Source organism: Littorina saxatilis, linkage group LG7, assembly GCF_037325665.1.
Source record: "Littorina saxatilis isolate snail1 linkage group LG7, US_GU_Lsax_2.0, whole genome shotgun sequence".
In the NCBI taxonomy this organism is placed as follows: domain Eukaryota; kingdom Metazoa; phylum Mollusca; class Gastropoda; order Littorinimorpha; family Littorinidae; genus Littorina; species Littorina saxatilis.
Window position 1 is genome coordinate 26,101,573 of NC_090251.1, and position 26,500 is coordinate 26,128,072.

Sequence of the window (26,500 nt, forward strand, 5' to 3'; positions counted from 1 at the left end):
TTGGTGGTATCGTGTGATATTATGATGGTTCTGTTTGCATTCCGATGCTAATATTTTATCATTGGAATGAATTTGAAGAATCGGGCATCATGCACAATTCACAGTCAATAGACATGTGTGTGCTGCTGCTAACAAGGCCCGATTTAACATTCTTAGATTGAACTGATCAAAAGATGAAAAGAAGCCAGGATTAAATGTAAATCTATCATCAGAAAGGTCTGTTACGGCATTCTTAGCCACCGCGTATGTTTTTTAACTTATATGAAATGATCAAAAGAGGTGAAGAAGTTGGCCAAATTGTAGATCTACATACTGCAAAGTCAACTTAACGGTGTCAAAACATGTATGGGTATGTGTGTGTGTGCAGTCAGTGACCTTTTAAAAATAGTAACGGAACGGGAATATCTCTTCTGAAGACGTTAGATCAATAAAACAAATGAGGACTCGGTTTTGGGTCCCCATTTTGGTTTAGGTCCTCAATTTCACGGTATGCAGCAATTGCAAGTCCTCATTTCTGACCATATGCTAACACACACCCACACACACACACACACACACACACACTTACACACACACACACACACACTCTTACACACACACACACACACACACACATACACACACACACACACACATACTCACACACGCGCGCGCTCAGATAGACACGCACACAGTCCCAATACACGATTGTCAAAAAACTGAATCATTACCTGAGTTTGCCTTCCAGCGTTCCATTTCATCATCAACACATCCCTGTCTGTAGCAGCACAGGCTTCCATCAAAGCTACAGTTTAGAACAGCTATAGGATATACTGCAACAGCAAGAAGTACGACATAAATTATAATACAACACAAAACAAGGTTAAATTCGGGTCAAAACAAACGTTCACAAGAACGTCGACTTAACGGCCTTAGAGTGGTCAAACAAGATACACGACAGAAAATTAAGAAATGTTTCTGTGATGCATCTTAGATCACAGGTGGAATGGTTTGACAAATGACGCTATTGTGTGTCTTACTGATTCAAACACACACACACACACACACACACACACACACACACACACACACACAAACACACACACACACACATACACACACAAGCACACGCACACACACACACACACACACACACACACACACACACACACACACACACACACACACACACACACACACACACACACTTACAGCGCATATCGGACAAAATTAGCTGATCTCATATTTTAGAAACAGAATAGTATTTTACCTTCCGTGTCATTTGCGTAGTCGTTGTTATTAGTCTGGCAACCTGTATCTCTGTAACACAAACAGTTTGCATATCAGACGTACTAAACATTGATTCCTCTCTGGACAACAATGGCAACACTGGTGATGACGAACTCAACAAAAACAGCAGCAAAACAAATCTCAACTGCAAGAAGAACAACGATAGTAACAAAACAGCAACAACGATGACGACGACAACGACAACAAGAACAACAACACCACTACCACCACCACCACCACCAGCAACAACAACAACAACAACAACAACAACAACAACAGTCAGAACATAAGCAAGCATAAAAGAAGGACAATCCGTAACATGCTTAACACACTTAAACACTAAATATTTAAGGTTTAGGTTTAACAAGTTGCTGTCAGTCTTACACAACACAAGGAGATAGAGGGAGAGAGAGAGAGAGGGAGAGAGAGAGAGAGAGAGAGAGAGAGAGAGAGAGAGAGAGAGAGAGAGAGAGATCAGAGAGAGTGAAAGAGAGTGAAAGAGAGTGAAAGAGAGAGAGTTCCTAAACAAAATGGCATTGTTCCACTCGTATATTGTTAACCCGACATTATTAAACTACTGTTATTATTATTATGAGACGGTCAATACAGACAACTGAAACACAATCACACTAAAATGTGGTTGTAAATTTGAATGAGAAAATAATAAAGCACTCACATGGGCCGGTCACAAGCACTCTTCACGGCAACAATCAGTCCAAATACAGAAACAATGCAGAGCCAAAGTTTGCACATCCTGTTTTGTTGTTCAGGGCCCCAAACTGACCTGAGAACGTCAGCAAATAACAGGCATAGAAACGACAATAACAAAGAAGAAGAAAACAAAACCGCAGCAACATCACCAACATCAACAAAACCAACTACATTAAATTGCCACCGCAACATCTCTTTAAAGTATATACTCCAGTCCAAGAAACCGTCTTAATTCGCCCGAAGCGGTGTACTGTGCTGTTGGGGGTTTGGAATATTGGATACCCTGAAATGGGTGTTTCAACGTTTGATTATATCTTAGTTTAAACGATGTGACAAGACAATCTTTTTTAATTGAAAAAAAATTTATTCTCTTTTTGTGATGTATTTTATTTTTTTTATTATTTTTTTTTTTACATGTATATGCTATACATTACAGGACATCACCTAAACAAAGTGACAGAACCATACAACAGAAAAACACTTGAACAATTATAACATACATGGCATGGGGTGGGAGGATGGGTGGGGGAGGGGGGATGTTCAGGGCTTGGTGGTCGCAGTATCAAAAGGATTTAAGAAAGAAAAAACCTGAGGGTTACATCAAAACATGCATATACAGGCGCCAATCTTTGTAAAATGTATCTACTCTATTATTCACAACTGCGTTATACTTTTCAGAAATGAATCTTTGCTTCAAATTTCTACTAAATGTCTGAAAATGAGGTGTCTTTTTGTTCATTTTGGAAATATATACGTGGTGTTTGGCACAGATTATCAACACATCAAAAGCTTTATCGGTGACTGCATTGTTCGCAACTCAAAGAAGAACCAGTTCTTTAAACAGTTTTTAATTGTCACAATGGGTGCAGTTCGCCTTTAGCCAATTTACAAATTCTATCCCAAAAGTCTGCACTTTATCACACTCCCAAAACATATGTAAAAGGGTTTCTTCATTTCTACCGCAAAATGTACACAATGACGTATCCACAATTTTTCGCAAAAATAGAAACCGTTCTGTGGGCAAAATTCTGTACAATAATCGGTACTGGAACCATCTCAGACAAGTGTGTTTTGTTGATTTAAAAACATGTTGAAAAATAGCCTTCTTATCTAACAAACAGTCTAAAGATTCAGACCATTTTTCGATATATTTTGGGACCGTAACATGTTCAATCAGTTTTTTGTAAATAAGTTGTGTCTTACCTTTACAAATACATTTCCACACAATGGGCTCTGTCATAATAAAATGTTTATCAAATTCTAAGCCGATTTTTCTCTGATATTTTTTAACAGCCTGGATTACACCTTGATACAATACAAAATCTCCTCGCACATTTGGATATTTAATTTTAAACGCATTATAGGATAAGTATCCATTTTGTCCCAAAATATGACCAATCTGAGCAATTCCATTGTCAATCCAGTTTTGAATGTACACTGTCTTTTTATCTCTGCGAATATTAACATTATAATGTAAACATTCTGATACAAAATCGTTAAAGGTTGTAGGGTCACATTTTCCATGTAGTTTCTTATAATGTTTAAAAACATCGGTCCAAAACGGGTTTTCCATTCTCTGCATCAAAACATTTGCAAACTCCTCTCCTCTCATATTAATTGTTATAACAGATGGACATGCTTTAAACAATAATCTTGATATTAATCCCGTAAGACCAACAACTCTTTTTAACCAAACAATTTTTAGAGATGACAGAAAACATTTCACGTCAACCATCTTTAATCCTCCATCTTCATAGGATTGGGTGACCGTAGTTCTTTTAATTTTATCTCTTTTTCCATCCCAAAGAAATTTGAAAAAAATATTATTTAACTCCATCATAAACTGTTCGTCTGGATCAGGTAAATTCGTAAACAAATGTGTCAATTTGGAAATAGCCAAGGTTTTTAGAACTGTTATTTTACCAAAAGGTGTCAGGTTCCTTCTGGTCCATGAATTCAGAAGTTTTTGAATTTCCTTTAACTTATTTCTATAGTTAAGAAAAACAACCTCGGATACATTTACTGAAAAAATAACACCAAGTGCTTTAAAGTTATCCGGGTTCCAGGTAAAATTCATATCAGGCAAAAATCTTCTTTTGCAAAACTTTAAAGGTCCTAACCAAACTACAATTGTTTTATCATAATTCATTCTCAGACCTGATAGTGATGCAAAATGTTGTAACACTTTTATACTTTCGCAAAATGATTGCTCTGTACCATCAAGAAACAGACTGGTATCATCGGCGAATTGTGACAATAAAATATTTTCGCCAAGAATATTCATACCACAAATCTTTTTGTTCTGGCGTACCATAAGAGACAATATTTCGGCACAAATCAAAAATAAATAAGGTGACAGCGGATCCCCTTGCCGGGTGCCTCGACCTACATTAAACCATGCTGAATACCGACCATTAACTGAAACACAGGACTTAATTTTGCAATAAAAAGTAAAAATCCATCGTTTCATGTCATTTCCAAAGTTGAATTTGCTCAAAGATTTTTCAATAAATGACCCAACACTGTCGAAAGCCTTTTCAAAGTCGACCTTCAAAAGTAGGCCAGGTATATTATGTTTATTTGAGTAGAACAGGGTATCATATATAAATCTGACGTTTTCACCAATATATCGTAGCATCATCGGTCAGACGGGAGTATCATTTTGTTCATGGCCATAAATACCAAAGTAATAGGAATAATTGCAAACCATTTGGCATGCATATGTCAAAATGGTTCTAGTTTTGTAAAAAATCAACAAAAACATGATACTGTAAAAAAAAAATGCATTTATTACATATTTTATGAAATATGATATGTTGCGAAATTGGAAATACTGGGTACATGATATCTCAAGAACTAATCAAGCTACAGCATTGCCACTTTGCATGATTGTTTTGAATACTATTAGCTATTTCATGTTCTAGAGAATTGTCTGTCAGACACTTAGTTTTTTTTTATATTTTTTTAATTTGATTTTTTTGTGAAAAAAAATATCAAAACTTGAGTCGCGATAACTCAAAATCAGTAAAGATGACATAGTAATCCCTAGAACATGCAATAGAGACACTTGTTTTCTTTACCTTTGCAAAATATGAGCCATGCATTTGGCATAGTATTGAATAGAGAATGTACCTACTAACGCCCCGATTTCCAATTTCGCAACATATCATATTTCATAAAATATGTAATAAATGCATTTTTTTTTACAGTATCATGTTTTTGTTGATTTTTTACAAAACTAGAACCATTTTGACATATGCATGCCAAATGGTTTGCAATTATTCCTATTACTTTGGTATTTATGGCCATTAACAAAATGATACTCCCGTCTGACCGATGATGCTACCGTATTTAACAGAGTAATTGGTCTCCAATTTTTCAAAAGTGTTTTATTTTTTCCTTCCTTTGGAATACATACTATAACTGAGTCACCGACATTTCTCCTTTCTCAAATCCACAATTTATAGACCGTAACATAATCTTTCCTGAGTCGGAATACCCATCTGATCCTGGGCTTTTGTCGTTGTTTAATTTTTTCACAGCTTTGAGTAGCTCACATTGAGTAAGTCTACCTTCCAATTGTTTACTCTCAGCATCTGTTAATACAGGATGAGCCAGGTTTTCATCAATCTCTTGATTTACCAGTTCGGCTTCTCTTGAAGCATATATCTCCTCATAACAATTAAAGCATTATCATGAATAACTTCACCATCATCTTTCTGCAAAAAACACATGGACAAACTAACAAATCGCTAATCGCCCCAAGAGCTATGCAGTTTACGTTGGGGGTTGACCACACACCAGGAATACATTCAAATAAACGTTTGAGCGCTGAGTTACTCAAATTGAAAACGACTGTGTTTTTAGTTGCGATCCCAGACGCTAATTCTCACTGTGACGCCTTTTTCGGACAGTCATAATTTTCGTCCTACCTTTCGACCCTGAGTGGAATTTGTATTTCATGCGCTATTCCTAGATATACAGATTTAAAATTGAGCCAATAGCTACCAAGTTTGTTTTGTGTGTTGAATCGATGACAACACACACAAGGAACGTCTTAGAATGAGCGTTTGAGCGTTCTCTTTTTCAAATCTATATTCTGTTTTTGGTAGTTTTGTCGGACAGTGCGTTTGTTTCTGTTATGCAAAGCGTTTTAGCCCTGTATGGCACGGAATGTGCATGCGTTTTATAGAATATATAGGTTTGACTTCCTAAATCCAACGGTTTAAATCTACTTTGACAGCTGGGTATCTATGAAAACTAAACAAAATATGACGACGAACGGAATTTCGGAATCCGGACAGGAGATCTGGGCAATATTGACCGCTCGACGATTAAAGTTCATTACATTATTTGGCATAGTTTCGGAGCAGTTTTGAGCAATTCAATGCAGGTGTTTCTAAATTACAGTACAGCGAATGTTCCTTGAACTTTTTAAGATTTTGTTTGTTTGTTTGTTTGCTTAACGCCCAGCCGACCACGAAGGGCCATATCAGGGCGGTGCTGCTTTGACATATAACGTGCGCCACACACAAGACAGAAGTCGCAGCACAGGCTTCATGTCTCACCCAGTCACATTATTCTGACACCGGACCAACCAGTCCTAGCACTAACCCCATAATGCCAGACGCCGGGCAGATTGCCAGTTTTAAAGTCTTAGGTATGACCCGGCCGGGGTTCGAACCCACGACCTCCCGATCACGGGGCGGACGCCTTACCACTAGGCCAACCGTGCCGGTACTTTTTAAGATCTAATTCCGGCGTCAGAAAACTTTCTTCTCCACAGCTCGAAGTTCTTTACAGTGTTGTTTAGTGAAAAAAGGAAAGCAAAAGAGTACGTTTCGTGGTATTTTGTATGATAGTTTTCAACAGACGAATTGTACAATTTGTCTGTCGACAACTATTTTTAACGTCAAATGGCGTTGACCTTGGCACGTGTGAGGGTAACCAAAACAAGCATTCAGTCGAGGGCATAATAATCTCGCTCCCCCCCCCCCTCTCTCTCCCTCTCTCTCTTTCTACCGTATTTTATATTTTACAGTCGATCACTCTTCATGTGTAACCTCAATTAACATGTTGCATGTTTCGCTTTCGATTTGTATGTTGCTTACTTTGTCATTTTGTTGTTTATGTTTATTTGCTTGTTTGCTTATTTGTCGATTGTTTGCTGGTTCGTTCGTTTACTTTGTTTATTTGTCATGTTGCTTTACTTGTTTATCATTTATTAGACATTTGTATTAGAAGTAAGGACCGGTTGTAAGAAAAGGCGTCGCCTTAAACCTCTATCCTTGAAAAATAAAGTTCCATCATCATCATCATCATCTCTCTCTCTCTCGCTATCTCTCTCTTTCTCTGCGTCACTGTATGTCTGGGTGTGTCTCTAACTCTCTGTCTGTCTTTATCTCTCTCCTCTCTCTCTGTCTTTCTCTCTCTCTTTCTCTCTCTCTCTCTCTCTCTCTCTCTCACACACACACACACACTCACACACATACACACACACGCAGGCACACGCATACACACACGCACGCACGCATGCACACACACACACACGCACACGCACGCATACACACACACACACACACACGCAGGCACACGCATACACACACGCACGCACGCACGCATGCACACACACACACGCACGCATACACACACGCACGCATACACACACACACACACACAAACATGCACACTCAGTCACACACACATATACACACACAAACATGCACACACACACACACACACACACACACACTCTCTCTATCTCGCTCTCTTTCTCTCTCTTTCTCTTTCTATCTCTCTCTCTTTCTCTCTCTCTTTGTCTTTCTATCTCTCTCTCTTTCTCTCTCTCTCTCTCTCTCTCTCTCTCTCTCTCTCTCTAATTACATTTACTAATGCATCATATTCAAATGAAAGTACTTTGAAATATGGGGTCCCACAGGGATCTGTTTTAGGCCCATTATTGTTCTCCATTTATGTCAATGATTTACCACTTTGCATACGTAATAACTGAGAGTTGTTTACAGATGACACTACTATTCATTCTGTCACCATTCCATAAATTATTTATCAAAAACTCTCCAAGAAAGCATTGATGCACTCCTGAATTGGTCAAAGTTATAATAATATGCAGATCTAAATTAAGTTATGTTAAAAATTGACACTTTTTATCATTGGAAATTGTACTTAAAATGCAGTATGACAATTTATTTTTAAATTTGTATCTGTATATACAGTTATAATGTATTAAGTTTGATGTGATAGTTCTTTAATTATATTGTTTTCTGTTCTTGTTGACCCTATATTAGGGCGAGGGCTGGATGTAAAAAAGCAATATTCTTGCTTATCTATTACCCTCGATAATAAAGATTTTGTCTTGTCTTGTCTTCTCTCTCTCTCTCTCTCTCTCTCTCTCTCTCTCTCTCTCTCTCTCTCTCTCTCTCTCTCTCTCTCTCTCTCTCTCTCTCTCTCTCTCTCTCTCTCTCTTTCTGGTCTAGTGATCCTGATGGATTACAGAAAGCAGGCTTCCCTGGAAATTTCACATACATATCACAAAGTGGCAGCAGCGTTATTGATTATTTTATTGTTTCTCAAAAATTACGTTCACTTTGTGAACATTTAAAAGTTGAGACCAAACATTTATTGGTGGAATTGTTTATTGCCACTAAGAATGGCGTGTGTTACCCCAAAACCCATGGTAAACAATATTCTTGTTCAAAATACCAATGGAACGAAGAGAAATGTGCAGAGTTTCACTGTTACATGCAGAGCGATCATGTTAAAGGTATTATTGAAGAAGCAACGGCGCTCATTGATATTGATGTCAACCAGTCGCTTGCAAAGTTTAATGAAAGTTTGTTTTATGCTGGAGAATGCATGAGAAAGGTTATATTTGTCGGCTCAGAAAAAAAAGAATTTGGTTTGATCTTGAATGTAGGCAGAGCCGTCAAGTTGTTTGGCAACTCCTTCGCAGGGCTAGCCATTCGGACGAAGATGAAGACAGATTGCAGTATTCTCAGAAGCGCAGAGAATATAAGGAGTTGTTGAGGCAAAAAAAGGAATTGTATAAAGATTCTGTGGTTGAGTCATTGCATGCAAATTTAAAAGACCCTAAAAAGTTCAATGCGACCATCTCTTGGTGGACAATGCAACATATCGATGGAACAGTGGTATGAGCATTTTAGTGATGTTTTTGGTACCGTACCACCTGCTGAAACAAATACTCCAGGTAATGAAGGTGATCAAAGTTTTGAGCAAGGAGGGATAAGAAATTGTGACTCTTTAAATCAATTGATCACACACGATGAGGTAATGCATGCAGCCCGGGCGCTGAAAAATGAAAAGGCAGCTGGCCCAGATGGATTGATTAACGAGTTTTATAAGAATGGTATTGATATACTCTTGTCTTTTTTGACCACATTTTTTAATCATTTATTTGACAACGGTTTGTTTCCCGATGAATGGTCACACTCGATTTTGCACCCAATTCATAAGAAAGAAGATATTGATTCACCGAATAATTATGGAGGTGTTTCGTTGTTGAATGTATGCAGCAAATTATATAGTTTTATTTTGAATAAACGTATTTCTGATTGGATAGAAGAGAACGAAGTTGTTGGGGAGGAGCAAGCTGGTTTTCGCCAAGATCACTCTACAGTAGACCACATATTTACACTGTTTGGAATTGTACAGAAACAGTTGTTGAGACATAGAAAACTGTATGCAGCCTTTATAGATTTTCGGAAAGCGTTTGACTCTGTTCACAGGGAGAAACTATGGAAAGTACTGGATCAGAATGGCATGTGTGGAAAGATTGTTTTAGCCCTTAAAAGTATGTATACGACAGTGAAAACGTGTGTTCGAGCAGGAGGTGAACTTTCAGATGTATTCATGTGTCCAGTCGGCCTAAAACAGGGTGAAAACTGCTCACCGATTTTGTTCTCATTGTTTATTAACGAATTAACCAAAGACATTATGGCAAATGGAAGACACGGTATTCAATTGTCACCGGATTTAGTCGAATTATTGATTTTGTTGTTTGCTGATGATGTGGTTTTAATCTCTGATAGATCTACATACTGTACTTGCGTGTCTTTTGCTCCAAACGTCCGTCGAAAGACCCAAATTGCAGCTCCTCATCCCGTGAGCTATCGAGGATTCGTGCTGTTGCTGTCTAGTTATTTGTTTCGTTGCTGGGTGTTTATCGAAAAATAACTAGCCCTACAAATGTACAGAGGTAATGAAGCAGAGCGGGGGGGGGGGGGGGGGGGGGGATAAGTTACAACATTCTTCCAGGGGAAACAACGAGCGCAAAAGTGTTCCAAGAATGACGTTTGTCTCGGTGACTATGCGTCACGAGCAGTAGAAAATCAGGTCCCTGCCAGACTAGTTTGACACGACCTCATTCACATGAACTATGGTTTGAATACATATGTTTTCTCATGAGTGGTATCTTTCACGTATGTAGGATAATTGACAGTTATCAATAGACATCAGATTATTGAACGAAATCCCTTCACTGCACAGAAAGCAGATCGACAGACTTGATTTTCAGAAGCAGGGGCGGATTAGGGGGGGTGGGGGTGGGGGGGTGGGGGTGGGGGGGGGGTTACAGGGGTTCCGCCCCCCCCCCCGGCTGTCAAAAAAAATTAAAAACATTAATACTAACTTTAAAAGAAATAATGAGTGGGTGCTGACACCAGTTGATCATGTTTAAAATCAAGGATAAGTCATAAATTGTTCATAAAATAGCTACAACTCTTCAGCTTCTGGAGACCCCCAACCGGGCCTTGTCCATGGACCCCACAAGGGGTCTACCCCTGGACCCCAGGTTGTAACCCCCCCCCTCTGGCTTAACTGCTCCGCCCCTGAGAAGGATGCCCCTGCACGTATCCGTGGTGGTGCAAGTGATGGCTTACACGAGCAGGATTATGCCTTTAAGTGTGTGATATGTGAAATCTCATTAATGTAACGGTATAATTTGCTGCCCGTGTAAGCGATGTCTTGCACCACTACTGATCTGTCTGGGCTTTTACATTAAATAAGAATATCTTGCTACGTTGACACGTGTCAAACATCTACACCCTGCCTACTTCATGTGCAGAGTGGGAACCTTTTTGTACAGCGATTTCACGTCTCTGAATCGCTGCCAAATGCACTACACTAGGTCTAGCTTTCTCAGCTAGGTTAAGAAGTTCCGGGTTGTAAAAAGACACACACACACCAACAGCCAGGTTTCATTTAAATATGCCTGGCCGAGGACAGCAGTGAAACAGAACTTGACAGATATGAGAAGCGTGCATTCACGGCCCACCTGACTGACCAGAGAGGTCAGTAAGAGGCGTCCCTGAGGCTTCTCTGGAGTTTTAAGTTGACCATCATTTTCGTCGTAACACTCAATATTTACCAGAGCATAACGAACACGATTAAGAATAGCACATAATCCTTTTAAAACAAGATAGCACTAATCATCATAGTTCTCCGTGAACACTCGATGAAAGTTGCTATGTATTTAGTTTTGATGTTTTAAACAAAAAACTGCACCAATGGCCCCTCAGCAGGACTATGCCTACCTCGTTTTTCAAGCAATGAACATTTATAATATTTCTTTCTTGTATCATGAGCAACACATCATACCTCAATCACATATTTTAAACTTAATAAGATCTTAAACAGGACAGTTTATTATCTAAGACATGTGTATGGCGGGGGGGGGGGGGGGCGAATGAATAGAAAACACTTATTTAAAAGTATATAAGCCACCTTAAACGTGTTCCTACCTCAAAGCGAGAAGAAGTTCGCCAGCATAACCACCTAGCTGTATCGTGCCAAGGCCAGAGACTCAACTGACTTAGCATGCACACGTACCTACCTGCATGTGTGCATTTAACTTCCTCAATCTTTCGTATCGTTTTAACGTCTATTGTAGTGACATCACGATATTGCACGGAGCTGCAGGTCTTTCTACCAAGTATTGAATAACAAGTAGTTTCTCAAAATACAAACCGGATGAGTTAGTGTTTCGTGTTTTGCACATTCTTTTGCTTTTCAGTCTATATATAGGGTACTTGAATGTCGGTTTTTGTGTGGTCTTGTGTGTGTGTGTGCGTGTGTGTGTGTGTGTGTGTGTGTTTGTGTGTATGTGTGTGTGTGAGTGTGTGTGTTTCAGTGTGTGTGTATACGTATGTGTGTGTGTGTGTGTGTGTGTGTGTGTGTGTGTGTGTGTGTGTGAGAGTGTGTGTGTGTGTGTGTGTGTGTTTGTGTGTGTGTGTGTTTGTGTGTGTGTGAGTGTGTGTGTGTGTAAGTATGTGTGTGTAAGTATGTGTGTGTGTGTGTGTGTGTGTGTGTGTGTGTGAGTGTGTGTGTGTGTGTGTGTGTGTGTGTGTGTGTGTGCGTGTGTGTGCCACAATCTGACAAAAATAAACTTTGTAAAACCTTTTTCTTAAAAGCATGTCTTTTTTTGTTACTGAATACAGGTTTCAGGACATGAAATTCAAGAAGAAACAGCGAGGAAAATAGTTGTGAATAGAAACGTATCCTGGTCTTCTACTTTCGTACACAAATCGTTCAACTAATTGCCTCTCCTGAAAAAAGATGTTTAGTGTTAACACAATTATCAAAGCAATTCTCGCACGCTGGCTTTCTAGAGAGAAAAGGAGCCTCACAATCTTAGCACTGAAACTCTGTGTGAAGTGTTTGATGTATGTTTTCCCTGGAGATGAATCGTTTATAACAAAGTTTCTCCAATGTTTAAATTGTATTTAACTTCATAGCTCACTGAATCAATGGTGACATGTTGGATATTACATACATAGGGGACCGGGTAGCTCAGTTGGTAGAGCACTGGACTTGTGATCCGAAGGTCGCAGGTTCGAATCCCGGCGGGGACGGATACGGGTCAACTGTATGTGCAGACTCCATGTCACACTCCCGTGTCACCACAATGGCACGTAAAAGACCATGGTCAGATGGTCTTTCTGCCATAAATGCAGGTGGCTGGTTACATCCAAACACGCACACACCCGGGTAGTGCGACTCTTGTTGCTGCTAGCTTTTCATAGGGAGGAAGCGACCCGAATTTCCCAGTATTGGGATAATAAAGTATATACAACAACACCAACAACAATATAACTTGAATAGTACTTGAATGTTTAAGGTTTGGGATGATGGACATGTCCACACTTCTCGTTGCCCAAACACTTGCTAACGATAGTCACTGTCTTCGAATGCTTCGTGTGTTTGCTCTGGTCATTTTCTTGTTCTTTGTTGTTGTTGCTGTTGTTGATGTTGTTGTAGTTGTCGTTCGTGGTGGTGGTGGTGGTGGTGCCTTTGCATTTGCGAAAGGATTTAGTTGTCTTTTGAAATCATGCTCATGTTATATACTTTGATGAAACAAATGAAAATGCTGATTGACTTATTAAGTAATTGAATAATTAAGTAATTAGTGTTGCCCAGGCAGGTACAACATACCACCGGCGTTGACCTTTTCACAACTCAGCTTGTGTGCCAAATTGACGTTCTACGTTGGCGAGAAGTTTTAAATCTAGCTTCTTTTAGGAGATATGAGCAAATAATAATAATTTCCAAACCATCTGCATCCTTTTTTTTTTTTTTTCGCTTTTTAAAACACTTTATTTGCGGTCCGTTTAAGATGTGCTTGAGTGCTCATTCAAGTGTCGCACAAACCGGTTCCTGGACTCGTTCTTGCCGTCTCCAGTCATTCATAAAACCACCCCGTCCTGCAGTGACAGCAGTCTTTTTTTTTTTTTTTTTTTTTTTTTTTTCTCTCTTTTACTTTTTAATTCAACAGCAATCTAGCTAAGGACAATGGGGATACACCTTTCGTAGCGCAAGTTCTTGTTGAAATACAATTTCCAATGGAATAGGCGATTTAGTTTTCTTAACTTTGCTAATGCACATTTTTGCTATCAATAAAACATGGTTAATTAACGCTGATTCCTGACATTTTTCGATTCCGAATAATACATCTGTAATAGACAATAAGAAAGCCCGACCTGTCAGACTGTTCAACATTTTTTCAATATAAGTCCAAAACCTTCTAATTCGGGGACACTCATAGAAAAAGTGTTCCATGACATCCAAAATATGTGGGCACTCGTTACAGTTTTTTGTTTGACTTACTTTCATTTTATGTAATAAAATATTGGTGGGATATAAATTGTGACAAATTTTCCATTGCAACACACGCAGGCGCACTTCTTTTGTCACCTGTCGGGGCAACAACCACGTCTGTTCGACAAAAACAAAATCTAGTTTTCTTTTCCAAAAATCGATTGCATGAGATTTTTCAATGCTATAATTCCGTTTTTTCTTTAAATATAACTTAATTAACTTGGGTTTGCTTTTAAACACATTCAATTCATCATCAATTATATCTACATTAACTATATGTGCTGGGTTGTCTACAATCCAATCTTTCCATTGTTTTGGAATTGCATTCATCACAGCGTTGTATTCAAAAAAGGTTATTGCAGGGTTTTGCTGCACAGTGATCTGAACATCTTCACAAAACAGAAACTGATTTCTTTCAACATTCAACAAATCATTTATAACATTAAAACCTTTCTGGCGCCATTTTACAAAATCCAACACTTTACCTTTAAACTGAATCAGTCTATTATTAAATAACAGTTGATTACCAACATCATTTCTGTCAACTTCCTCTAAACCTACTTTATTTTTATTATCAAGATATGTCAAAAATACCTCTTTCCAAAAATCATTTTGAACTTTTTCGATTCCTTGTAATTCCTTTTGTGTGCAATTAATTTTTGCCAAGTGATTAAAATCTGTTAATTGTTGAATGTGCCATTTTGGGATTGCACTCCAATTTTCTCGACCTGCTTCATGCAACCGTCCAATCCAATTTAAATAAAACACTTTCTGTATATCAAACATATTGATCATTTTCAATCCACCATTCTCATATTCAGACTCCATAATTTTCCTTTTTATCTTTTCAAAAGCTTTTTTATTACTATATTGTTTTTGCCATACAAATTTGTATAGTTTCGTGTTTAGCTGTGTGAGAACTTGCTTTGGAAGACCAACAGACTGCATAATATAGCCTACACAAATGGGGAAGTCATAAACGTTTTAATAACTGTTATTTTTCCCTGTATACTGAGATCTCTTTTACTCCACTGTTTAATCATGGCATCAAGACTCTCCATTTTGAATTTCCAGTTTTCCTCGATGTCTTTTGCCATTTTACAACTACTAAATTTAATCCCTAAAATTTTAATCTCCTTAACAACGTGGAAAGGCAGATTAGGTTCCGTTGGTTCTCTCCCCATTCTTAAAGCTTTCGTTTTATCTAAGTTTAATTGTAGCCCTGAGACTTTGCTAAATTGGTTCAATATGTTCATTGCCATGTTAGCATCATCTCGATTTTTTAAAAACAGGGTTGTATCATCTGCCATTTGTTTTATCTTTATGACCGTACCATCCTGATTAATCATGTTCGGTGTAATTATTCCAACTATAGGGCTGTTTCTTATCTTAATCGCCAACAATTCTACCGCCAAGACGAAAGCCAACGGCGAAAACGGGCAACCTTGTCGAATCCCACTAAATACGTTAAAACTCTCCGATAACCAACCTCCATGATTTATACAGCTAACCCTTTTATCAAAATCTCCACCCACTTTTTAAAACTAGATCCAAATCCAAATCTGTCAAAAACATTAAGAAGTAGTGACTTTGATACACTGTCGAAAGCTTTTTTAAAATCCAGGGCAAGCAGATAACCCGCCTTTCCACTAACATTAAAGTAATTAACCGCATCGTCAATCGTTCTAATCACTGTTGATATATTTCTGTCTTTTAGGTAACCAACCTGATCTACACTGATTAGTTCATTAATTACTAAACCCATTCTTCTTGCCAAAACTTTAGCTAGAATCTTATAATCAGTATTAGTTAAAGTAATTGGTCTCCAATTACTTAATCGTTCTCTATCCAAATCTTTTCCTTTATGCAACAATATTATCACCCCTTGATTTTGCGTATATGATAACTCTTCCCTTTCAAATGATTCATTAAATGAATCAACAAGCAATCTGCTTATCTTGCTCCAAAATACTTTCATGAAATCAATAGAAATTCCATCAGCCCCGGGGGCCGAGCCATTTTTCATGCTACACAGAGCGTCGGCTGCTTCTGCGGGATTTACTAACCCCTCACATAAACGTGACTGTTCTTCACTAAGGCGTGGAACAAATTCTTGGGACAAAAATTCCAAACTATCTTTTACCGTATTTTCAGAATCAGTTTTCAGACTATACAAAAGTGTATAATATTCTTTTTGTTCTTGTAAAATCAATTTCTGGTCGGTTATTGTTTCACCCGCTAAAGTGCTGAGGCGTGACATAATGTTTTTCTTCTTTTGTCTTTTTTCTAAGTTACAAAAAAATTTTGTGTTTTTTTCCCCCTCTTCTATCCACTTCACCCTAGCTCTAACCTGTGCACCCCTTGCTTTTTCTAGTTCTAATAATTCTAACTTTTGTTTCAATTTTAGTAATTCTGTTTGCAACCCATTATTTTCAATCTTATCAATCAATAATCTTTCCAGTTCTCTTAGGCGGGTTTGTAACCTGATTTCTTCATTTTTCCTATTACACAACTGTTTTTTACCAAATTCAATGCTGAAGTTTCTTATCTGTACTTTTGCCAATTCCCATCTGTTTATTGCTGAGGCATCATTCTCGGCTTCTTCAACCAAAACATCCAGAAGTGAATTCATTTGTTCAAGAAAATGTTGATTTTTCAAATAACTGTTGTTGAACCGCCAGTAACCTGGACCTCTAATAAAATCCTTGTCATTCATTTCGACAACAACAGCTTTGTGATCTGAACTTGGGACACAAATATGATCTGCTGATACACACGATAACAACACTCCTCTAGATACAAAACAATAATCAAGACGCCTGGCAACAAAGGGGTTAAATCTGTTCCAGGTATAATCTTTTTCATCATCATGAAAGTATCTCCATATGTCAGTTAAGGTATTGGTTAAATCTGTGAAAACTTCAATTTCTCTGTTACTATGAGGCCGGCCAGAAATAATGTCAAGTTCATTGTTGACCACACAGTTAAAATCACCACATAAGATAAACTGGTCGGTTTCAAGTTCATCCACAATATTTCTAATAGAATGAAAAAATGCCATTTTCTCATTTGATTCATTTGGAGCATACACATTTATAATATTAATGCACTGTTTTCTGTATTCTACAGAGATAACAACAACCCGTTCTTGTTTTTTTACTAATTCAATTTTTCCATCAAAATGTTTTGACGTCAAAATGACCTCACCCTTACTGTAACATGTTCCAGCTTGTGCAAATACTTCCCCTCCCCATTGTTTTTCCCACAATATTACATCTTTACAACTTATGTGTGTTTCTTGCAAACAAATAATATCAAACTTTTTTTCTCTCAAAAATTTAAACAACGTTGTTCTTTTCCATTTGTTTCTCAGTCCTCTACAATTCAACGAACATATACGCAGTTTACTCGCCATCTGCATCCTTGTGTGAATATTCAAACCAAACCTACTCAAGCAAATGTATGATATATATCGTACAAGACATTTACTCTGCTGTCAGTTTCCAGTTAGACCTTAGTTTGTCTTCGCCAAGAAGGCAGGTCTTCTCTTCCAGTTGAATGGAACTTCTGCAGTTCGCTAGCATTTGGGGAAAATCACCACAGATTGTTTAATTAATATTGGTCTTCCAAAGGAGTTTTGAAACGGAAACAGAAGTCTAGGCACTGGAGTTTGTTAGAGTAACATTTTGATCTTGAGGCTTTCCTCAGAGTCAGACAAGCGATTTGAAATAGGCGGATCTTTACTGCCTCTTAACAATTGCAACGTTTACTCTATGACTGTGAAAATGTCTTGTTTTGCTCGTGTTTGTCTCTATCTAAATTGTGTTGCAAGCCGTGTGATATGTTTCCTTTCATGGAAAGTCCCCAATTGGTAGGTAACCATTTCCTTATTAGAATCTAAGCACATACGCTCATGATCAACACACACACACACACAAACGCACCCACACACACACACACACACTGACACACGTACACACACACACACACGTACACACACACACACACACACAAGTACACACACACACACACACACTCACACACACTTACACACACACACACACGTACACACACACACACACACACACAAACACACACACATGCACACACAACAGCAGTAAAGGCATACACTTCAGGCAGCCAGCGCAAACCAGCTGTGATTATTTGACAATAGGAACAAGATACTGCAGGTGAGAAGAACAAGAACAAGATAACAATGACACGTACTCACTAGAAACATGGACAATAACGGACCCCCAAAAAGGACCGATTTCGAACAATAGCTCTTCGTCAGCAAAGAATTCTAAAAAGAATGTAAAAATAGATATGATAGAAATGAAGAGAAAGACGAAAATCAGCCAAGAAGAAGACAGACAGCACCTAATGTTTTACCAAAATAAGAACAAAGCCTAAGGAACCTTATTTTACGTCAAGTTCTCCATAATATGCACTTATTGGCTCATTCCTTTTTTCTTACAAATACTTCTACAAAACATTCACAAAACAAAATTTTTTAAATAATAAAGAAAAAAAAGTTGAAAAACATTTACATATCCAAACATATCTGCAAATATTCACAATACTTGCAATGTTAATACAATAGTTCTACGAGAATTCACAATATTTACATGTCGCACAGTAGGTAAAAAAAAGAGTTTCCCGAAGGAACCTGTATCCACAGAATTGTAGGCGACTGTCAGAGCTCTTCAATGATACAATAGCCACTGGTTTTGTCATTTACTTTACGTAATATTAACTTTGACATCTTGTAAGACACATTTACAATTGAAAGGAGAATAGGAATTGTTTGATCAACGTTCTTGTAAGATCATTTTTACAAATGAACAAAAGCAATGCCGAAGTTCCATATTTCTGACGTTAATCATAGACAAAATATAAAGCCAGAACTCATGGGAACATATTAAAATCCGACTAAAACAGTACATTTAAACAAAGTTAAAGGGTAAAAGAAGGTGATTTCATTTATTTATATTTTTTATTTGTGATGTATGATTACCATAGTTACCATGGATTAAATCATTTATGTTCAATTTTCTGTGCGGAGTAAAAGGTCTACAGGTCCCTACACGCACGTTATGTGAAACGACTCGCGCAGGAACAGCAAAACTCTATAACACACAGTTGCATGGATACTTATCAGACTATGCTCAAGGGGCCACGTGATCGTTTATATATGCAGGCCTATGTGTGAACTCATAAAGAAAAAAGCTATGATACAGATATCACAGTTACTGCGGACATTCATTCAGTTAATAACCGATGCGTCAGTTGGACGGCTTAACATGATCATAGTCAGAACCGATGACGACGTTTCGTTTTCCGATCCGTGTTCTGTTGTAGGTTTCATCCGGGGCATTGTGCACGTGATCATAGGCTGCGCGAGATGCTTCACTTTTCTCCTTCCTTGACTCATTCTGACGGGTGTCGGCAAAATCCAGGGTGTTGTAATCATCCACAAGAGAACCTTCCTCAGCAATTGTAGACTCCCTATTTTGTCCGTTTTGACCAAGAGAGGCAACTGCGCCGATTCTGTTGTAAGGATCTAAGGTTGCGCCCCTTGCCGCCTTGTCTCCAGTAGCGTTGTTTCCCTTGTGGCTGATGGTGTTATACTCGGTGTCGGAATGTCCAGGTTTGGGTGCAAGTGTCGGCTTCTTGCCTTTCTTGTTGACAACGCTGTACTCATCGTTAGGATTGGGCAGAACCGGCTTGTCGCCCACAATTTTCGCGAGGCTGTACCCTGGAGTAGGAGTCTTTTTGCCTGGCTTGTTGACAACGCTGTACACATCTCTCGGGTCTGGCTGTGCTGGGGCTGTGTTCTTCCCATGAGCGCCTGTAGCCGTTGGTTGTGTATCGTCAATGCAGCTGTAGTCGTCTTCCAGTGTTCCGTTCAGCTGATGTTGGTTGTAGTGGGACGCACCGTTGGTGAAGGGATCAGTGTGGGAGCTGCGAGTTTTCCCTGGAGCACCGTCCAAGGCAAGTTCGTATGGGTCGTCAGGATTGAAGTCTGCGTTACCAGCTGTTGCCTGGGTAAGCGTCCCCACTGCATCAATGTCTGTGTAGTCTCCATCTGCAAGCATCACAGCAAAACGGGATACAAGCGTATGACAGTTAGACAAGGAAGCGGATCTAGGAAACAAGAACATTTGGAAGTGACATATGGGTAAACTTTTAAACGTTATACATTCATATGGAATATATTGTTGGCATCTCCGGTATCGTTTGCATGAGTATGCTGACAATAACACAATGCAGAGAAGATGAATAATACTTGGACCTATTTCATCGTTTTCTTCTTCTTGCGTCTTGGTTATGTTATGTGTTCTTATTTCATTAGAACATTACATTGAATATAGCACGAAATCATGACATATTTTCAAATTGCCATCTTCTTCTTCTGCGTTCGTGGGCTGAAACTCCCACGTACACTCGTGTTTTTTGCACGAGTGGAATTTTACGTGTATGACCGTTTTACCCCGCCATTTAGGCAGCCATACGCCGTTTTCGGAGGAAGTTCAAATTGCCATGAATCAAGTGTTTGGCTCTTTTACTTCCTTCATCAACAAGAGCAACATGAATAGGGAAACGTGTATCATCAATTGTTTTGTTCAGTCTACGAGCAGAAATTATAATTTGCCACCAATGTCATGTTCTTATTTGAACATCAGTGAGTTTCGGAAACTATAATTATTTACCTCTTGCTGACGTTGACAATCCTTTGACACTGCTTTTTCTGCCAGCGGGTTTCCTGCAACAAGTTACACTGGATTAGAAGCAAACTTAACTACACGTGTTTCACTCTCTCTCTCTCTCTCTCTCTCTCTCTCTCTCTCTCTCTCTCTCTCTCTCTCTCTCTCTCTCTCTCTCTCTCTCTCTCTCTCTCTCTCTCTCTCTCTCTCTCTCTCTCTCTCTCTCTCTCTCTGTACATTGTTCATTTATTTGATAATGTGTGTTAGAATTAAGCATCCACACCACTGTATTGAGAGCACGATGGTTGGGAATAATGTGATAGGGTGGGGGTGTTTTGAGACTGAAATTGAGTGCAGACGATTATAGGTTACATGTATTTGCAGAATTAAAAGAGCATGGTATAGAGATGACTCTATTGATATGCAACGAGGCCGCATAAATTCAAACAATTAGGTTCTCAGCGTATCTCTGATATAAACAGTTGAACCTGAAAAAACTCAGATCTATTTTTTTTAATCTGTTTTGTCCTGTCCTTATCACGTTTTACTTCAAAGACATCATGCATGTAAATTAAGACCGGTACGGTTGGCCTAGTGGTAAGGCGTCCCCCCCCCCCCCCCCCCCGTGATCGGGAGGTCGTGGGTTCGAACCCTGGCCGGGTCATACCTAAGACTTTACAATTGGCAATCTAGTGGCTGCTCCGCCTGGCGTCTGGCATTATGGGGTTAGTGCTAGGAGTGGTTGGTCCGGTGTCAGAATAATGTGACTGGGTGAGACATGAAGCCTGTGCTGCGACTTCTGTCTTGTGTGTGGCGCACGTTATATGTCAAAGCAGCACCGCCCTGATATGGCCCTTCGTGGTCGGGCGTTAAGCAAACAAACAAACAAACAAAAATGTAAATTAAGGTTTAAGGATCGATGCTATTCTTCTATCTTGATTGTCTTCAGCTGACTGTTGCTGGAAACAACTGTTTTTGATATAACTAGTGAACACTTATTGCTGATGCACAGTTCAACATATAAGGCAATTAAACGACAGTAATCTATTTAAAAGGGATAATTTTAAGCTGATATGTACCTAAACAGGGGCATTCGAATCTATAACTAAAACTTCTCCTATTACCTTTTTTGGAATTTTCTTCTGTAGACAATGAAAATAATGACGAACAAAACCACGACAGCCACAGCAGCCACCAACGCCCCGACGATGACGGCAACGTTTTTTCCAGTACCCCCGTCTGCACTTGATTCTTCCGTTGACCCCCCTGGGGTAAAAATAAGCATGGACAATTAAAGTAATTCTTCTGAAACATGATTTTATATGGGCGCGTTTTGTATTAATCTTTTCACATTTTTCTATTATGACCAGCAAAACAAAGTTATTTTTTTAATTTTTTGTTAACCTTTCGGATTATAATTATTTGCCACAGGGGTCATGTGACAGTCTCTTAAAAAAGAGAGTGGCCAATAAAAAATATGTTTTCATCCAAGTAAAATAACCAGGAAGTGGCAAAAATGAGCAGTCCTAACATTCCAGTGGAGAAAAAACCCATCAAATTATTATCCAGTCAAACTTGTTTTGGTTGATTAGATGTTCTGCTGTGCCTTTTGAGGAAAGGCGTTTCAACCTGGTTAGAATTCAAGTAGAGCGCAGTTTAGTGCCGGGAATACATAAGAAAAACTACATTTTTTTCAATTAATAAGCGTAATGCTTTTCTGATTTTGGGGACGATGTAATTTCATAGCAATGTTTGGGAAGTTCTGGGATGTTTTTACCCGAAGTGGTCCCGCCTGTCACCGAATACTGTGGAGAAGACGAGCTCGTACTAGACTCGTGAGGAGAAGAAGGCGATGACGACGAGGAAGCAGAGTTCCCACAAACAGCTGTTGGAGGTCCAGAGGTCGAAGTGTCCGAGGATGAAGTCAGGTGAGTCGTGGCATCAGACGTGCTGTTCTCTGCACTAGGAGGGGTTGTTGTGGTTGAATCGGAAACCTCATCAGAAAGTACACTGGAAGCTGCAGACATAATTAGTAGATGGAATAATGGTAGTTTAATCTGATTTGACGAGCCAAAAGTGTGTATTGTAAAACTACATTAGATGTTGATGGGGGATAGCTTCAAGGAGTGTTATGTTTCTGATCAAATTGGCAGCAGCTTCAAAACAGTTTGAGTCAGCTTAAGACAGCTTCTTCATTTCCAAAAGAAAAATCAGCCTACTGTCCAAATGATAGATGAGGTTCGGACATAACTCTGTCCGGTTTGTAATCGCCGTGAAAGAGTGTTTTATTCCTTTTAGAAACATTTGGACAAGCTTTCCCATGTGACATAATGGGCCAATCCCTAGTGAGCGGCGTGCTTCCAAGGGTTGATGGGGACCACGTCCCTCGCTAGTAATTGGCCTATAATGTCACGTGGAAAAGCTTGCCCCAATGTTTCCAAGAGAAACAACTCTTTCTTTTAGTTGACTATTTGCGCCCCGATATTTTATTTATGTTCTTACGTTTTATGTTGTATATTGTAATGCTGTGATACACCACACCTGAGTTTCTCGTGTTCTATGTCTATGTCTATCTCTACAACCCGTACCAAAACGACAGAATTATTTGCGTAATTCGTCTTTTGAAACGTGCAGAAACAGTGCTCCTCCACGACTTTTCTCCATATCCACCAAACCCATTTTACAGGTAAATAATGGATACACGTGAGATGTCGAAATGTTTACGCGTTAAATCAAGAAGACATGTTTTTTTTCTCCACAAAACATACCGTTTGCTGACGGTGAAGAAGTGTGTATTGGTTCTGATGCAGCTTGGTCAAGATTCGCACAAGAGCCATCAATGATCCTGACGTAGTAAAGTTTGGGGAGTGAACTATGTGCACCAGGACCGCCCCCTTTTGCTCGAAATTGAATCTGCAAATCAGTCGCTTAATCTTAACCGTATGATAAGCCTGACATCTGAACAGACTCTGCAAGGAAGCGCAAAGAGAGAGAGAGAGAGAGAGAGAGAGAGAGAGAAAGATAGAAAGAGAGAATTGAATTGAATTGCATTGAATTGAATTGAACTTTATTTAAGAAGGATTAAGATTTAAAGGCACAGTAAGCCTCCCGTAAACCATCACAAATACGGTCAGGCTTTTACACACAGTACAAACACCCTTTCATTTAAACACTCACCGATTGAGAACGTCCTAGGTGCCCTCCGTAAAGAGCGAACAATTTTCAAAGAATTTATTTTTGCGTGGTTTATCTTACCCCTGAGCCATCGTGAACCCGTGTGATCCAGTTTCCCTTTTTCACAATGTAGTCGTCAGTTAGCCATTTGAATGCGACTCGATGTGAGCTTATTTACAATAGCACGTTTTTATGCACGAAACTAAAACGGCTGTGGTTCACAAGAACTCTAGCGATGGCTTTTGACGGTTGAGAGGAACGGCAATATGCATAAACCGTCGTCTGCTACGACCCTTGCGTGACTCTGCTTCCGGGCTTTTCTTTTTTCAAACTTTCACAATTTCGAATTGTACTGATCTTGTCTTGATGAAAAAAGAATTATTTTAGGATTTAAGAATGCTTGTGTAACAAGCTGTCAATTTATTATTTAGATTTTAAAAGTTAGGTCTAGCGCAAAAACGCACCACGGTCCAAAAACATTTCGCCAGTTTACATCAATAGAATGAGATCCGAAGGGAAGTAACTCATGTTTGACCTGAGTTCAGGATGGGTCCAAAAAGTGTTCGAGACAATCTGCAAAATTAATTCTTTAAAAATTGCTCGCTCTTTACGTAGGGCACCTAGGATGTTCCCGTTTGGTGAGCGTTCAAATGGAAGGGTGTTTGTACTGTGTGTAAAAGCCTGACAGTATCTGTGATGGTTTACGGGAGGCTTACTGTCCGGGCGTGATTTCCAGTATTCAAGTGAATAATCATAACAGCCGTCCAGCACCAAAACGAGGCGCCATTGTTGTAGAAGACCAAGTCCACGAAAATAAATTCTTTGAAAATTTCTCACGCTCGACAGAAAGCAGCCAGGATGTTCCCGTTCGGTGAGCGTTCAAATGGAAGTATGCTTGTACTGTATGTAGACGCTCGGGGAGCTCTGTGATGGTTTACGGGGGGCTTACTGTGCCTTTAAGGCTACGCCTTTTCTTACAATCTGTCCTTGGGACGCAAAGACACACAATTATAAAATTGAAAAATTAAAAAGTTAACAACAAAAGGAGGTCAGAAAACTTCACCTAGTGATGATAAAGATGACGATGATGAAGATGATGACGATGATGAAGGTGAGGCATGAAGAGCATACACAAGTGGTTATTCATAAAATCAAATGCATACTATGCAGGTAATTATGCGTACAAGCTGGTAGCAATGGAACATGTAGAAATAGTACAACAAAAATATGTTCAGAATATAATATGCACAGCATATCTTTGACATAATAATACTAAGTGTGGTAAATCGAAACGCGTTAAACTACTCAGACATGAAGTGTTTTTTTAATACATTTTTAACACTTTTTAATGACTTTAAGTGCTTGAAGGATGATGGAAGTGAATTCCAGACTGATGTACCGGAAAAAGTAAGACTGGTCTTATAAAGGTCAATTAGTGGAATCGGTGATATCAAATTGACAGACCCATATCTGTCGGTAGCTCTCTTAAATAGTGATGTAATGTAAAACGGCACCTTACCGTGATAAAATGTATGCATGGAAATGGCTTTATTTAACTTAAGATGCTTCTCCAGTGGAAGAAAGTTAAGCATTTTTAACTTCGTATCTGTTGAGGCATTTTCCTTTACAATGAGTTTAGCCAAGCGACGATAGAGAGAGTCTAGCTTCTTCAAGTGGACATCACTGCTGCCATCCCAGAGCGTCGAAACATAATTAATGTGAGGCATTACATGAGCATGGTGGAACATTTCCAGAGTTCTTCTGTCCGTAAATTGCTTTAACTTGGATAGGAAGAAAACGTTCTTGGCTACTTTCTTGCAAATATGCTGTAATTGTGCCTGCCACTTGAATTCACAATCACTTGGTAAAACGCTGAAGATATGGTGTGATACTTTGATTCGAACAAGCCCGCTGTGGCTGTCTTCTTCGACACACCAGCATTGGGTTTGTCTCGTCAAAGTATCGAGATACGATCATGATAATCAGAGACGAGAGATGATGCATGCGTGTCTTCGTGTTTTCCAAGCCCTGAGACTTTCGCTGTGAACGTGGGATCTTTTTCGTGCGCATGTGTGCACACGGGGGTGTTCGGACACCGAAGAGAGTCTGCACAAAGTTGACTCCGAGAAATAAATCTCTCGCCGAACGTGGGGATCGAACCCACGCTGATAGCGACCAACTGGCTACAAAGCCAGCGCGCTACCAACTGAGCTACGTCCCCGCCCGAGGGAGGGAGAGAGAGAGAGAGAGAGAGAGAGAGAGAGAGAGAGAGTGAGATAGAGAGTGAGAGAGAGAGAGAGAGAGATAGAGAGAGAGAGTGTCACTGTGCATGTATGTGTGCGTGTGTGTGTGGGTGTGTGTGTACGGGTGTGTGTGTTTGTGTGTGTGTGTGTGTGTGTGTGCAGATGTGTGTGTGTGTGTGTGTGTAGGTGTGTGTGTGTGTGCGTGTGTGTACGTGTGTTTGTCGAATTTACAAAGGATTGTCTAGATAGTTTCTAGCATTCACTCAG

At 39.2% G+C, this 26,500-nt stretch overlaps 2 protein-coding genes and 1 long non-coding RNA gene across 5 annotated transcripts in view; 1 reads left to right on the plus strand and 2 right to left on the minus strand.

Moving 5' to 3' along the window:
• Window positions 1-26,500, plus strand: part of LOC138971029 (uncharacterized) — a 417,720-nt gene that overhangs the window by 32,011 nt on the left and 359,209 nt on the right. The window lies entirely within an intron of this gene.
• The window catches only part of LOC138971043 (uncharacterized), a 53,144-nt gene continuing 27,303 nt past the window's right edge, over window positions 660-26,500 (minus strand). For both annotated transcript variants that reach the window (XR_011457152.1, XR_011457151.1), the window contains 3 exons: window positions 1,946-2,053; window positions 1,250-1,299; window positions 660-812 (listed from right to left, as the gene is read on the minus strand). This is a non-coding gene — a long non-coding RNA (uncharacterized lncRNA). The remainder of the gene's footprint in view (window positions 813-1,249; window positions 1,300-1,945; window positions 2,054-26,500) is intronic.
• On the minus strand, window positions 18,243-22,858 carry LOC138971031 (mucin-21-like). The gene is made up of 4 exons (XM_070343634.1): window positions 22,594-22,858; window positions 21,941-22,082; window positions 20,823-20,875; window positions 18,243-20,197 (listed from the first exon to the last, which is right to left on the minus strand). The coding sequence occupies exons 1-4, from the start codon at window positions 22,841-22,843 to the stop codon at window positions 19,395-19,397; spliced, it is 1,248 nt and encodes a 415-aa protein (XP_070199735.1). The 5' UTR covers window positions 22,844-22,858; the 3' UTR covers window positions 18,243-19,394.